Source organism: Salmo salar, chromosome ssa10 (genome assembly GCF_905237065.1).
Source record: "Salmo salar chromosome ssa10, Ssal_v3.1, whole genome shotgun sequence".
Lineage (NCBI taxonomy): Eukaryota > Metazoa > Chordata > Actinopteri > Salmoniformes > Salmonidae > Salmo > Salmo salar.
The window spans coordinates 32569198-32586020 of NC_059451.1; the positions used below are offsets into that span (position 1 = coordinate 32569198).

Below are 16823 nucleotides of genomic sequence, written 5' to 3' on the forward strand. Positions count from 1 at the left end.
CAACATGGTATTTAACTGAGGTAAATACGCAATCTTTATTTTTGGTAGAACTTTTACAAAATCATTACATCAGTCCATTTGCAATGCATCGCCTGAATTGGACTCCAAGGTGTGTAAAACATACTTGGGGAGAACAGACAAGGATCATTAGAATTGAGTACAAAAACTTTGTGTAGACAGTTTGTGTGTTTTAGCTTTGCACACCCTCTGTTGGTGCAGCAGGGGTTTGCTGTTGCTTACACTCTTCACACACGTGGTGGCAGTGTCTAAAAGAGGCAGAGGAACCTGTTAATGTTAACTCACCAACCGCTTTAGTATAATCTCAGAAACCCATAACTAAAATCTTAAGTGATTACATTAGATGCTATGTTACTTGTCTGTCCGCAAGAGATTAAGCTTTAGTATCACTCACACCAACATGCAATAAATACCATTCTTATGCTAGTGCCTTAACTTGAACCTAAAAGATAACCCACTGGCATGATAAGGTTTAAGCCACATAGCTGGTATCTCCCTGTTACATAATCCCTTCAGAAAAAAGACTACCATGGGCAACAGAAGTGACAAATTCCTCAGCTCTACTCACCTGTGTCCTGGGCCAGAAGCACGCCCTCGAGAACCACGGCCTCCAAATGGGCCGGGTCCAAAACCATATTCAGATTCTGGACCAAAGACGGGCCCAAGTCTCTGGAACTTATTTCTGCAGGTTGGAACATAGGAAGCCTTCCCCACTGCATAACCAAGGACGCCAGCCGCTGAATGGACAAGATCATTGGTCATAACCTGTATTACAGTTTTAACATGTTTAAGTCTAGCTGCCACTTTTGGAATGTCCAAAGGAGCCTATCCCCTTTTTTATTAATCAGTGTTTATCTAGCAACTGCGCATTTACCACTGAGTAGGGAGCAGCAACTGAGTCCAATAGTCCAATTAGCACTGAGGAAGATGTGTAACTAAGTCACCATAGAAACCAGGTTTCCCCAAACACAAGTATTGGAAACACACGTGATAAAACTTGCTGGACAGAACCCTCTACTTCCACTAACGGGCTCACAGCTCACCTGCTAGTTTTGGGAATGGGCCAAGTGTCTTTGATGCACTCCAAACTCCTGCAACAAAATATTATACAGTGCATGTTTGTTTATGATGTTAAACCTGAACCTTGATTTAAACTATGACTAATGTTATGTGAGTGTTTTACCTTTGTAGATGAGCACCCCAGTGACAGCCATGCTTCCCAGAGAGAGGGGAAGAGCTGAGAGGAACATGAGAACAGAGGTTAGTAGTCGTACCAATTTACGGCGGCCGGATTCAATCAAACCTGCACTGCAATAACCCCACACTGAGGACAAATCAACTTGTTCCTGTGGTGCGAAGATATTATTAAAGTCAAAGGGAGTCCTGTTTTTTCCCCACATCACTTAGTTAGAATGTGCAGTAGTGTGACACGGAAACACTTATTTCTAACGGAGTGGGTTTGATTTTCAGCTTTATTTATATCATGCCTTTTCACTGAGCTTCCGCTGTAATGGAGCTCATTAACCCCTCTGGTGACCGATGGTCAAAGAACAAAGCATTGAAAAAAGGTTTAAAGTCCTCTTCCGAAGTAACGCTTTGAATACAGGCCCATCATCAATCGCCAACAGCATACTCAGATGGGGGCAATTTTTAGCTCTGAGACAGGGTTTGGAATGCAGACGGTAGAATTTGATAACGTGCCATAGCCAGGGAAAGGGGCCTGATTAAAGGGCCACTGACTTATATTACTCCTACTAATGGGTTTGCAGTTTACAAAAGATGCACTACCCACCTGGAAATGGTGAGCAAGCCACAGAGGGTCTAGCATCAATGGAATTTCTTTGAGAAATAAACAAGCTTTGTGCAGTGCATGTGTAATTGCTTGGATTAAAAAGTTTAGCGCCCTTGGTCAATACCTCTATACCAGAAGCTCTCTTCCTTGCACTCCTTCCAGATTTGTCTCACGTCGTCTCTGTGGATGTGTCGATCTCCATGTTGACACTGGGACACACCAGACAGGTCAGCGATTAGAGGTCACCCACACCATACAGTTCACTAATCGTGTCCGAGTATTGTGTGTGCGTGTTTCACCTTCTCCCATGGGGTGGCTCCCTCTGCCTTCACTGTTACTGTTTTCTCAAGGGTTTCAGAGCTCATGATGTCAAGTGTCTGAAAGAATCTCTTATATGCTCAAATAATCTGCTCAACTTTTCACTTGGACCTGAATTGCATATGGTCTTCCTTGCTACTCCTTTCACTTTACTCTCGTATTTTCCTCGTCTACAAAGCCTCTCTCACTCCTCCCTTTTTGAGTAAACACTGAAGAGGCCCTGCCCACCAAAAGGCCTGTTGAAAAAGCCTTTAATACAGACACCGGAAAAGCTCTTTCTCTCGCTTGCTCACACACACAAACTCACACACAAGTCAAAGCTGTCCTAATAAAACCTATTTAATGATTATTTATGTTATGACGCAATTGGACAGAATCCTCCATTTCATGAAAATCCCTGAGTCATTCAACTCACCTTTGAACATGTTTCTTTACCCCAGCCAGTGTAAAATCAGCATGATAAATGGATGTTTATACTCTTGTTCTGCATCTGTGAGGTGGGGCAAATATTTATTAATCTAATCACTCTGTGAAAGAGAGTCAACATTCTTTAAATATATAAAATAAGAGCAAGTTATGTGGTCTATAGTGTAATTCATCCTCATTCAAATATCTTAAGTTATTTTGCATATACTAGTGCTCTCTAGTCTCATGTAGTTAGTTGTCTAGTTAAGTGTTTGTCACATGCGCCAAATACAACAGGTGTATTCACCTTACAGTGAAATGCTTACTTACAAGCCCCTAACCAACAACGCAGTTTAAAAAAAGAAATAAAAGTAACAAATTGTTAAAGAGCAGCAGTAAAATAACAATAGCGAGGCTATATACAGGGGGTACTGGTACAGAGTCAATGTGCAGGGGCACCGGTTAGTTGAGGTAATTGAGGTAATATGTACATGTAGGTAGAGTTATTACATCACATGCGCTGAATAATGTTAGAAATAAATTGAGCTTTATTCAATATAATTATGTAATTAGGCTATATAAGCTTTGTGCATGATACAATTATTATGCTTGTCAAATGTTGCAGAAGCATGGGGTACCAGAATAACATTTTAAATTTGAGACAAACTACTAATTGATGGTGCACAAGAAATAAAATCACACCCTACAATACGTTTTCTGTGTAACCAATTGCATTTTAGAACCGACATGTACTGAACAAAAATATAAACGCAACATGTAAAGTGTTGGTTTCATGAGCTGAATTAAAAGATACCAGAAATGTTCCGTATGCACAAAAAGTATATTTCTGTTTAACATCCCTGTTAGTGAGCATTTCTCCTTTGCCAGGATAATCCACCTGACAGGTTTGGCCTATCAAAAGGCTGATTAAACAGCATGATCATTACACAGGTGCACCTGGTGCTGGGGACAAAAGACCACTCTAAAATGTGCACACAACACAATGCCACCGATGTCTCAAGTTTTGAGTGAGCGTGCAATTAGCATGTTGACTGCAGGAATGTTCACCAGAGTTGTTGCCAGAGAATTGAATGTTCATTTCTCTACCATAAGCCTCCTCCATTGTTTTTAGGGAATTTGGCAGTACATCCAATCAGCCTCACAACTGCAGACCAGTGTAACCACGGCAGCTCAGGATCTCCACATCTGGCTTGTTACTTGCAGGATCGTCTGAGACCAGCCACCCAGACAGCTTATGAAAAGGAGTATTTCTGTCTGTAATAAAGCTCTTTTGTGGGAGAAAACTCATTCAGATTGGCTGGGCCTGGCTCCACAGTGGATGGGCCTACTTTATTACAGCCTGGCATGCAATAAACGCTAACCCGGTTCACCCGGTGCATTCATAGAATCATCTCACTGATTATGTAGATCTTTTCCTAGCCAATGAACCACAGCGGTGGGATGGTCTGGTTTGGAACTTTGACCTGTCACGTTCATCCTAAGGAGCTTCTTAATTCTTTGTCTACAGCTGTCCTAAATGACACCAGAGACAGCCTATCATGAAGGATTAGGGGTGCGGCTATTAGGTTCCTCGTCCACCTAAATTATCTGTGGGCATGGTTATGTTGACATGTTCCGCCTACTGGCGGTTCTCGGACTTCACAGACAGTTGTGTATTTATAAAAAATGCTCTCTGATGCGGTAAGTAAGTATAGTTGTGGCTTTTGGTGTATTTTACGCGCAGTAGGATAGGCTCCACGTATTGATAACCGGGTCTGTTGCATATGTCTACTTTTAGATTTGAATGGTTCTATGAACTGTTAATCGAGTGATCGAATAAATGTATGTACAGACTATCTGACTATTGCCTTTCCCAGTGTTGTCTTGGGGCGCAACAAAGGGAGAATTCTGTGTACTGTCATTGCTGGAGGCATTCACATTTTGTTGGAAATTGTTAGGAACGGTAACATTGCCATGGCTCCTATTCTGTTCATTACATCTGCTTAACGTGTCATTATTGTCGAACATTTTATACTGATATTGTGTCGCTTTTTTACGGGTGGGAATGCAGTGCAGTTGCATAGCAAGTAACACTTGGAAAACAATGTTGTGTAAGACTAAATAGGTCAGTTTTCCAAGCAACTGCGGAAAATTACAGAGGATAAATTGTGACGCAGTTCTGTATTTCTGCATGCTGCAATAACTCACTCCGACTGTGCATCATCTACATCAACTGTTCCAAGAGAACGATGAGATATTTGTATGGACTATTCCATAGGATGTAACGCATTTTTGTAACAATATAACATGCATTCATCAGTTGGGGTGAGTAGAGGGTTGTTGAATGAAATTAATTTCCGAGGTCTGGGAATTGTAGTCTAATTCCACTCTCCATTGCCCCGGATATAAGAACCTAAATCCAGGAAATGGACTACAACATCCATGTCTCCATCTACTCTCTAGATACTTTATAAACTCTGCAAGTTGTGCGTCTGTACCTATTTTAGGAAGGCTATATTCATCTAGTGTTTGATGGGGTTCGACATATATATATATATATATATATAAAAACTGGATTCATCCTGCTATTTGTGTGAGCGTTTTCACAAAACTAAGTTGACACTTAGTGAACGTAGATGAGGATAATAAAATATTGGATAAGCGTATGTCCGAGAAGTGTTTAATCAAAATCGACAACCAGTTTTTGGCTGGCAGTCTTTGAACACTTTTATACAATAAATACATGTATGTATTGAATACCATCCACATGTTGGTATTCGGCGGGTAGCCTAGTGGTTAGAGCGTTGAGCCAGTAACCGAGATGTTGCGAGATTGAATCCTCGAGCTGACAACGTAAAAATCTGTCGTTGTGCCCCTGAACAAGGCAGTTAACACACTGTTCCTAGGCCGGCATTGTAAATAAGAATTTGTTCTTAACAGACTTGCCTAGTTAAATAAAAAATTATCAGCCCAGCTAATGATCTGTAGGCCTTTTATCTAGCAGTAGCCTATTGCATTATAGTTCTTCATCATACCACCTTCTTGTTGGTATACTGTGAGAGAAGACTGGTAATATCAGCATAAAAATGCTTTAAAAAAATAGTCATACCCATCCTGATAAAATGCCTTGATTGTGTGCAGTTATGGCTGTTACATAACTATTTAGTTATCCCAGCTGTTGTGATGCAAATGATGGTGAATAAGATGGTTGTACATGCATGCGTTCTCATTCCTATTGGCTGAGTGCAAGAGGTGACTCTGGCTATGACAGAGGGAGCATGATGTAGGCAGGCTGTGGGTAGCAGATGGTGAGCTCTCCCTTCCCTGTGCCTTGGGAAACCTAGTGAATTGACATGTTATGCAGCACGTCATTAAGATGATGTTGTTTCTGTGTGAGCAGCATATTTTTGTTTCATATACTGTTACATGTACTGTTGCATATGTGTTCCATATGTACTGTAGTAGTGTTAAAGTTAGCAATGTACTGATATTGTATTTCTTTTCCTCCCCTATAGATTTTCAGCTGCACACCCATTTGTCTACACTGGCCGGCATTCACAAAATCTACCACACCCTGCACAGGCTGGTAAAAGCATTTTGCCCTCGTATCATTGTGTATTCTTTGTCATATGAGTACCAGTCACCTGTTCCAACTGTTATTTCCAGTTGGACTTACTCTGGCACGACGCAATGGATTTGATCATAGACATTTCCCCTTATCTACATATGAATCCAAGTTATTAATTAGTTATAGATTCATTTTGCATTCCTGGATGGACCCTTAAAGGGTGTGATTCATCCTCTCGGCTCTCCTCCCTCTCTCGCAGTCTGAACTAACAACTGCATCTCTAAAGGTTACAAGCTTGAGGAAATGAGAGAGCAAGCTTCCTGTCCCTACACACCATCCCTCCCCTTGCTCAATGCATGCTAATGTCAGTGCTGCAGTGTGTGTGTGTTTGTTTGTTTGTGTATTTTGGTGGTAGTTGCCTAATATATTTATCCCTCCCCTCAGAACCTGACGGAGGACGTTGGACATAACGGTCACTCCACAGGTACCGACCCTGCCTGCACCTAATGCAGACCCATGTGACACTTATATATCACTCTCTCTATATCACTCTCTATATCTCTCATAATGTGTTTCTCTCAGCCTGCTGCTCCAGAGCCATGCCTCCTAGGAAAAAGAGGAGACCCACTGCTGGAGATGACCTGTCAGCTAAGAAGAGTCGCCAGGACAGGTACTACCATCCTGCTACACCAACGTATGCATCAGTTAGCTAAGTAACTAGACTGTATAGGAGAGGAGTTATATCCAACAGTTTTATTCAGTTTCACTGTTCACTAATCTCTCGTGCACAGACATTTTATCGTAACATCTGTCAAAAGAATGTTGGATTTGATGACTAACGAGCAAAAGTTATGTTGCAGGTTTTTGTAACTGGTTATTTGAACAAATCACGGTTTAGCGGGTGTGCACTTCTTTCCAAATTGGGAAGGGTAGGGTACATTTAACCCATAGCCTTGCCTTTAACTTGCAGAAAGGGGGGTTGGAGTTATGGCCCTGCTTCCGCTCCTCGTAGTAGATTTTTCTCATACATCTTCCCCCCAGAACCTAATTACGCACTAATGTTTTTTCTGGGTTTCAGAGATTACCTGTTCCCTGAAACCGTATGCATGAATGATGACTTGGGTTGCACATTTTGGGGAATATTCAGAGGAGGAAACTTTCCATGGGAGTTAATGGCAATATATGCAAATTAATATTAATGCCATTTAAATGTAGATATTTTTTTGCATTGGATATATTTACCATATCATATGGAGACAGAAACAAACCTTTTACCTTATCATAAGTAGACATAATTGCAAATTATTAAATCCTTCCAATAGAAATGTAATAAACAATTTAGTTATGAATTGATTAAATGAGTTGACTCTTCACTTGGGATGATTTCACTGAACAACAAAAGAAAGGGAATATTGAATGATCCATCACATCTCCTAAAAACATTTTCAACATGCATCTGTAAAATGACAGTCTAGAAACTAAAGCTTTGGTTGTCTTCCTCTCAGGCTTCCATGTCTTTACCCTGGACCTCCTCAATGTCCACCTCTTGAACATCAGACTCTGAGGCCTCATCTTCACTGTCATCTTCCAACCTTGTTGAGGATGGTTCGTTGTCAGGCTCAAAAAGCCTCAAATTTGCCCAGATGGCCACCTATTTTTCAACCCTTGTATTGGTCAGCCTATTGCATGCTTTGGTGTGTGTGTGTTCCCAAACAAGGACCAGTTGCGCTCTGAGGCGGCTGATATTGGTGGGATTTGGAGGATGAGGGAGGCAACAGGGGAAAGAGCCTCAGATCCACAAAATCCCTTCCACCAGGTGGCTGATGAGCTACAGATGAAATCGGATGATTAGATACACTTAGGCTGGAATCATTAAAACTCGTTTTTCAACCACTCCACAAAATTCTTGTTTTGGCAAGTCGGTTAGGACATCTACTTTGTGCATGACACAAGTCATTTTTCCAACAATTGTTAACAGATTATTTCACTTATAATTCACTGTATCACAATTCCAGTGGGCAGAAGTGTACATACACTAAGTTGACTGTGCCTTTAAACAGCTTGGAAAATTCTAGAAAATAATGTCATGACTTTAGAAGCTTCTGATAGGCTAATTGACATCATTTGAATCAATTGGAGGTGTGGATGTATTTCAAAAGAAATCAGCCAAGACCTCAGAAAACAAATTGTATACCTCCACAAGTCTGGTCCATCCTTGGTAGCAATTTCCAAACGCCTGAAGGTACCACGTTCATCTGTACAAACAATAGTACGCAAGTATAAACACCATGGGACCACGCGGCCATCATACCGCTCAGGAAGGAGATGCGTTCTGTCTCCTAGAGATGAACATACTTTGGTGCAAATCAATCCCAGAACAACAGCAAAGGACCTTGTGAAGATGCTGGAGGAAACGGGTACTAAAGCATCTATATCCACAGGAAAACGAGTCCTATATTGACATAACCTGACAGGCCGCTCAGCAAGGAAGAAGCCACTGCTCCAAAACCGCCATTAAAAAAAGCTAGGCTACGGTTTGCAACTGCACATGGGGTCAAAGATCGTACTTTTGACAAAATGTTCTCTGGTCTGATGAAATAAAAATGGAACTGTTTGGCCATAATGCCCATCGTTATGTTTGGAGGAAAAAGGGGGAGGCTTGCAAGCCGAAGAACACCATCCCAACCGTGAAGAACGGGGGTGGCAGCATCATGTTGTGGGGGTGCTTTGCTGCAGGAGGGACTGGTGCACTTCACAAAATAGATGGCATCATGAGGTAAGAAAATTATGTGGATATAATGAAGCAACATCTCAAGACATCAGTCAGGAAATTAAAGCTTGGTCGCAAATGGCTCTTCCAAATGGACAATGACCCCAAGCATACTTCCAAAGTTGTGGCAAAACGGCTTAAGGACAACAAAGTCAAGGTATTGGAGTGGCCATCACAAAGCACTGACCTCAATCCTATAGAAAATGTGTGGGCAGAACTGAAAAAGCATGTGCGAGCAAGGAGGCCTACAAACCTGACTCAGTTACACCAGCTCTGTCCGGAGGAAATAGCCAAAATTCACCCAATTTATTGTGGGAAGCTTGTGGAAGGCTACCTGTAACGTTTGACCAAAGTTAAACAATTTAAAGACAATGCCACCAAATACTAATTTGAGTGTATGTAAACTTCTGACCCACTGGGAATGCGATGAAAGAAATAAAAGCTGAAATAAATTATTCTCTCTACTATTATTCTGACATTTCAGATTCTTATAATAAAGTGGTGATCCTAAGACGGGGAATTTTTATGATGATAAAATGTAAGGAATTATGAAAAACTACGTTTTTAAATGTATTTGGCTAAGGTGTATGTAAACTTCCGACTTCAACTGTATGTTGGCACGACTGCCATATTGCATCTCCATCCCAAAGCCCTTGCTTGGAAGTGTACTTTGCCAGACTGCCAAGAACCTTGCCCTCAGACACGGTAGTGATGACACCATAGGTCTTGTTGATCTCTGCACCAGACAGGATACTCTTGCCAGCATACTTGGGGTCCAACATGTACGCTGCAGCGTGTATGGGCTTCAGGCAGAAGTCTTCACGCTTTTTGATGTATTTCAAAACTGCAGTTTCCTCTGCTTGGAGCAACAGTGAAGTGGGCAGGGCAGTACGGATTTCTTCTCTTACATCTGCAAGCGGAGTCTGAACATCAGACAGGATGGCGTTGTCTCCCTCAATCCGTGCAGTGGGTACTGCTAAAGGTTTCAGGCTGCTTACCACTCTCTCCCAAAATACATAATCCAGGAGGATCCTCTTGATGGGGCTGTCCATATCGGCAGACTTGTGATATGGCCATTTCTTGGTGAGACTCCTTCCCCTCCAGGAGACTGTCAAACATGATGACAACACCACCCTAACGGATGTTGCTGGGCAGCTTCAATATGGTGCTCTTTATTCTTCTCACATTGCTTGGTGAGGTAGATTGCTGCTATAACTTGATGATCCTTCACATACCTAACCATTTCCTTGGCTCTCTTGTAGAGTGTATCCATTGTTTTCAGTGCCATGACATCCTTGAGGAGCATATTCAATGCATGAGCAGCACAACCAATGGGTGTGATGTGAGGGTAGGACTCCTCCATTTTAGACCAATTAGCCTTCATGTTCGCAGCATTGTCTGTCACCAGTGCAAATACCTTCTGTGGTCCAAGGTCATTGACTGCCTTCAGCTCAACTGCAATGTAGAGACCGGTGTGTCTGTTTTCTGTGCTCTTGTAGAATAGTGGTTGAGGGGTGGAGATGATGTAGTTAATTATTCCTTGCCCACAAACATTCAACCACCCATCAGAGATGATTGCAATACAGTCTGCTTTCTCTATGATTTACTTGACCTTCACTTGAACTCTGCATCCAGCAAATGAGTAGATAAAGCATGTCTGGTTGGAGGGGTGTATGCTGGGCGAAGAACATTCAGAAATCTCTTCCAATACACATTGCCAGTGAGCATCAGAGGTGAACCAGCTGCATACACAACTCGAGCAAGACATTCATCAACATTTCTCTGACTACGTTCCTCCATTGAGTCAAAAAAACTTCTGATTCCAGGAGGACCATGAGCTGTTGCTATCGATTAAGGTGTCTTATTCATAATTTTCTCCTCGACTAGAAGGGACTTTTGCCAGAGGCTGCTTGTTGTGAGCGCTGAGGGAGCTTTATGCACTTGGCGATATGATTTTGCATCTTTGTTGTGTTCTTTACGTATGATTTGACTCAGTATTTGCAAATGGTCACAGCTTTTTGTTCTGCATTAGCTGCCGTGAAATGTCTCCACACATCAGATAGTGCCTGTGGCATTTTCCTATAAAGATGAGGGAAAAAATGAGGGAGAAAAAAAACCTAATACAATTCCATGTACAGGTAAATAGTTAAGCAGTTAGATTTAACAACTCCTAATGTAAGAAATGTTTTAAAATGAAACATGTATGGAAACAGGTGAATTAACACTCAGTTAGCAAGCTAAAACCCACATGGTAGCAAAAACGAAGTAACAGAAATTGTTAAATGATTTAAACATTTTGCTGTTGGCTACTATTTACTAGTTAACAAAAAGTCATGTCATATAAAATATACTGCTCCAAAAAATAAAGGGAACACTTAAACAACACATCCTAGATCTGAATGAAAGAAATAATCTTATTAAATACTTTTTTCTTTACATAGTTGAATGTGCTGACAACAAAATCACACAAAAATAATCAATGGAAATCCAATTTATCAACCCATGGAGGTCTGGATTTGGAGTCACACTCAAAACTAAAGTGGAAAACCACACTACAGGCTGATCCAACTTTGATGTAATGTCCTTAAAACAAGTCAAAATGAGGCTCAGTAGTGTGTGTGTGCGGCCTCCACGTGCCTGTATGACCTCCCTACAACACCTGGGCATGCTCCTGGTGAGGTGGCGGATGGTCTCCTGAGGGATCTCCTCCCAGACCTGGACTAAAGCATCCTCCAACTCCTGGACAGTCTGTGGCGTTGGTGGATGGAGCGAGACATGATGTCCCAGATGTGCTCAATTGGATTCAGGTCTGGGGAATGGGCGGGCCAGTCCATAGCATCAATGCCTTCCTCTTGCAGGAACTCCTGACACACTCCAGCCACATGAGGTCTAGCATTGTCTTGCATTAGGAGGAACCCAGGGCCAACCGCACCAGCATATGGTCTCACAAGGGGTCTGAGGATCTCATCTCGGTACCTAATGGCAGTCAGGCTACCTCTGGCGAGCACATGGAGGGCTGTGCGGCACCCCAAAGAAATGCCACCCCACACCATGACTGACCCGCCGCCAAACCGGTCATACTGGAGGATGTTGCAGGCAGCAGAACGTTCTCCACGGCGTCTCCAGACTGTCACGTCTGTCACGTGCTCAGTGTGAACCTGCTTTCTTCTGTGAAGAGCACAGGGCGCCAGTGGCGAATTTGCCAATCTTGTTGTTCTCTGGCAAATGCCAAACGTCCTGCACGGTGTTGGGCTGTAAGCACAACCCCCACCTGTGGACGTCGGGCCCTCATACCACCCTCATGGAGTCTGTTTCTGACCGTTTGAGCAGACACATGCACATTTGTGGCCTGCTGGAGGTCATTTTGCAGGGCTCTGGCAGTGCTTCTCCTGCTCCTCCTTGCACAAAGGCGGAGGTAGCGGTCCTGCTGCTGGGTTGTTGCCCTCCTACGGCCTCCTCCACGTCTCCTGATGTACTGGCCTGTCTCCTGGTAGCGCCTCCATGCTCTGGACACTACGCTGACAGACACAGCAAACCTTCTTGCCACAGCTCGCATTGATGTGCCATCCTGGATGAGCTGCACTACCTGAGCCACTTGTGTGGGTTGTAGACTCCGTCTCATGCTACCACTAGAGTGAAAGCACCTCCAGCATTCAAAAGTGACCAAAACATCAGCCAGGAAGCATAGGAACTGAGAAGTGGTCTGTGGTCCCCACCTGCAGAACCACTCCTTTATAGGCGGTGTCTTGCTAATTGCCTATAATTTCCACCTGTTGTCTATTCCATTTGCACAACAGCATGTGAAATTTATTGTCAATCAGTGTTGCTTCCTAAGTGGACAGTTTGATTTCACAGAAGTGTGATTGACTTGGAGTTACATTGTGTTGTTTAAGTGTTCCCTTTATTTTTTTGAGCAGTGTATATTCACCTCACACAGTATTGTAATCAAAACTTACCAGAAAGCATGTAGCCCTTGGCCCAGACAGTGTAATAGTGTGGGCTCAATAGCATCTCATTAGTGTGCAAGATCTTGAGAATCAGCTGTACATGTGATGGAAGAATGCACTGTGCATGCAGGTGGTTGCAATTCCTTTGAATTGGGGATAGTTTAACCAAAATATGCCACAAGACCTAGAATTGCCTTGTGTATCCCACAAAAAAGGTTCACTGTAATAAGCAAACTTTTTTTTTTTAAATGAATTTAAGCAAAATTCCAGGGCTTAACTTCCATGGAATATTTCAGAAAATTTTCCGGAAGGTTTCTGACCCTTTGCAACCCTAATGATGACAAGTGATTTGTCTCCCTAATGAGTTTGCTGATGTCATTGCCAACTCAGAAATTCAAAAGAGCAGCAAGAGGACTTTTCATCACATAGCTCATCCAATAGGGATTAACAGGATTAACCTTTTTTACATCGTGGTGTGTAATATGCTCCCAGACGGTAGGATTTTAAGTCGCACCTTGTATTCCCAGCACCCGCAGTAATGTGTGAACTATGCTGTGTGCTCTTGTGCCATAGGTTGTCTGAAATTGTCTTTTTCGTATTGCAGTGTTTTTAGAAAACATGAGGCACCACAAATCCGAGAGGAGGAGACCTTCTCCAGTAAAAGATGTCTGGAGTGGTTCTACGAATACGCAGGTGAGACGACAATTGTAGAAAAAATAATATTCCATTTCCTCTATCAGTTTGTGTAAAACACAGACCATAACGGTGTAAATACCTTCTCTGTTACCCTTAGATTGGGCTTTTCATGTCAAAGTTGAATTGTTGTATGAGAAGGCTGTGACTAGGGCCTCATTGATTGTTTCATAAAGGATGTCTCTTGCTTGCTGAAATTTCTGTAGATTAAGGTTTTGTATGTCCCTTGCAGGTGGGTTAGCGTCAGAGAATTATTATGTAGGTACAGTACCAGTCAAAAGTTTGGACACCTACTCATTACAAGGTTTTTTTTATTTTTACTATTTTCTACATTGTAGAATAATAGTGAAGACGTCAACTATGAAATAACACATATGGAATCATGTAGTAACCACAAAAGTGTTACATATTTATTTTAGATTATTCAAATAGCCACAGTTTGGCTTGATTGCACCTGGAATGCTTTTCCAAAAGTCTTGAAGAAGTTCCCATATATGCTGAGCACTTGTTGGCTGCCTTTCCTTCACTCTGCGGTCCAACTCATCCCAAACCATCTCAGTTGGATTGAGGTTGAGTGATTGTGGAGGCCAGGTCATCTGATACAGCACTCCATCACTCTCCTCCTTGGTCAAATAGCCCTTACACAGCCTGGAGGTGTGTTGGGTCATTGTTCTGTTGAAAAAGAATTATAGTCCCACTAAGCGCAAACCAGATGGGATGGGGTATCGCTGCAGAATGCTGTGCAGCCATGCTGGTTACGTGTGCCTTGAATTCTAAATAAATCACTGACAGTGGCACCAGCAAAGCACCATCACACCTCCTCCTCCATGCTTCACGGTGGGAACCACAAGGAGATCATCCATGCGGAGATTATTCACCCGGATGATCTCCTTGTAGTTCCCACCGTGAAGCATGGAGGTGTGATGGTGTGGGCATGCATCTCCAGGCTGTGTAAGGGCTATTTGACCAAGAAGGAGAGTGATGAGTGCTGCATCAGTTGACCTGGCCTCCACAATCACCCGACTTCAACCCATTTGAGATGGTTTGGGATGAGTTGGACCGCAAAGTGAAGGAAAAGCAGCCAACAAGTGCTCAGCATATGTGGGAACTCCTTCAGGACTGTTGGAAGAGCATTCTAGGTGAAGCTGGTTGAGAGAATGCCAAGAGTGTGCAAAGCTACAATGTATTCTACAATGTAGAAAATAGTAAATATAAAGAAAAACCTTTGCGTGTGTAGGTGTGTCCAAACTTTGGATGGGTACAGTATGTATGCATTGTGATTGTCATTTTTGCTGTGATGTTAGAATTGTATGACATCATAACAATGAAGATATCACAACAACTATGATTGGTTATAATAGTGAATGCTTTGACCTCCTGATTATGACATCACACCATGTGAGTAGAGTGTCTGGTTGTGATGTCATACAGTATGTATAATGGCTCTGTGTGTGTCTTTGATAGTCTGTGATGATGTTGTGGGGCCAGAGGGAATGGAGAAGTTCTGTGAAGACATTGGAGTGGAACCTGAAAATGTAAGGATGACTATGCATGTCTATGTAGATGAGTGACATTTATAATCCATCTACATGTGCATGCAAATCATAAATAAAATGTTATTTGTCAAATGCTCTGAATACAACAGGTGTAGACTTTACCGTGAAATGCTTACTTACAAGCCCTTTCACAACAATGCTGAGTTAAAAAGTAAGAAAAATGTGCGAAATGGAAACACAGTAATATAACTATAATGATGCTATATTCAAGTAGTGCCAGTACTGAGTCAATGTGCAGGAGGTAGCTGAGGTAAAAGGTACTAGGCAATCAGGATTTATAATAAACAGAGTATCAGCAGTGTGTGTGGCGTCAATATGCATGCGTGTGTGTGTGTAGGGCAGCCCAGAAATTACTATTTTTATGAACTGTATGCAAGAATTTGCTATATGGTGTTCTAGGAATTCAGGATTCTCTGTGTTGGTCTTGCCAACCCCAATTGTCACACCTCTGAGAAGCAGCGGTTACATCAATCAGATATCAGACCTACATGGAGGTTGACTTTACAGTAATGCTATTGGTCAACAACTCAGGTTTTAGATCCAAACATGATCTAAGTTTAAGTAAAGCTTTTATTCTTCCAAGGGTGCCATCTCCCGGTATCTCCTATCGTCTAACATCACTTTGCATGGCCCAAAACATTAAAACAAAGGCATGAAAAGAAACACACACACACACACACACACACACACACACACACACACACACACACACACACACACACACACACACACACACATTCTTGAATCCAATCATCACAACTCTTCTCTAAATTAACCAGGGGCACCTGTGTCGCTCCTGTTTGAACTATCCGCTGTCTGACGAACAGAATAACAGTTTCTCGTAGCAATAAATCTATAGCACTTACAATACAATAAAACATGTAAAAATTCTTAGGTCTTTATAAACTCTTGAAACAATCAAAATATGACAATTTAATTCACACAGTAATACTAATTTAGTCAATTCAAGTTTCATCTGTCTTCATCTCTCCTGGCTTCAGTGACCCTAGGACTTCTGTGGGATTGTCTCTTCATTGAGATTTCCACAAGGTGTTTTTAATCCTGGCTAGGCCACACATGGTCTGCCATCCAAACAATGTAGTCATGTTGTGCTCCGACATCAGCCATCACTAGTCGCGAGTATCTTCTTCCACTGCGTGTGTGTGTGTGTGTTGGAGTGTCAGTGTAGTGTGTGTGTGTGGGTAGAGTCCAGTGAGTCTGCATAGAGCCAATGCAAGAGAGTCGCTGCAACAAAAAAGGGAGTTAATCAAACAGCTACCTGGACTATTTGCATTAACTGTTCAGCAGTCTTATGACTTGGGGGTAGAAGCTGTTCAGGGTCCTGTTTGTTCCAGACTTGGTGCATCGGTACAGCTTGCCGTGCAGTAGCAGAGAGAACAGTCTATGACTTGGGTGGCTGAAGTCTTTGACAAACTCAAATGTTATTAGTCACATGTGCCGAATACAACAGTTGTAGACCTTAGAGTGAAATGCTTACTTACGACCCCTAACCAACAGTGCAGTTTAAAAAAAATATGGATAAGAATAAGAGATAAAAGTAACACGCAATTAAAGAGCAGCAGTAAAAATGAACAATATATACAGGGTGGTGCCGGTACAGAGTCAATGTGCGGGGGCACCGGTTAGTTGAAGTAGTATGTACATGTAGGTGGAGTTAATTAAAGTGACTATGCATAGATGACAACAGAAAGTGGCAGTGGTGTGGAGAGGGGAGGGGGCAATGCAAATAGTCTCG

The 16823-nt window shown here is 42.3% G+C and overlaps 2 protein-coding genes across 4 annotated transcripts in view; one reads left to right on the forward strand and one right to left on the reverse strand.

Moving 5' to 3' along the window:
* ociad2 (OCIA domain containing 2) lies at positions 1–2300 on the reverse strand. Its single transcript, NM_001141504.2, has 6 exons — positions 2110–2300; positions 1935–2019; positions 1202–1255; positions 1062–1109; positions 587–755; positions 1–266 (listed from the first exon to the last, which is right to left on the reverse strand). Exons 1-6 carry the CDS (start codon positions 2173–2175, stop codon positions 191–193), a joined length of 498 nt encoding a protein of 165 aa, NP_001134976.1. The 5' UTR covers positions 2176–2300; the 3' UTR covers positions 1–190.
* The window catches only part of dcun1d4 (DCN1, defective in cullin neddylation 1, domain containing 4 (S. cerevisiae)), a 21867-nt gene continuing 5795 nt past the window's right edge, over positions 752–16823 (forward strand). The window contains exons 1-6 of one of the 3 annotated variants that reach the window (XM_014122970.2): positions 752–1278; positions 6049–6119; positions 6546–6585; positions 6684–6771; positions 13423–13511; positions 14976–15046. In XM_014122970.2, coding sequence (XP_013978445.1) covers positions 6701–6771; positions 13423–13511; positions 14976–15046 — 231 coding nt within the window. In that variant the 5' untranslated portion in view covers positions 752–1278; positions 6049–6119; positions 6546–6585; positions 6684–6700. The other 2 variants (XM_014122968.2, XM_014122969.2) reach the window with 2 other exon arrangements.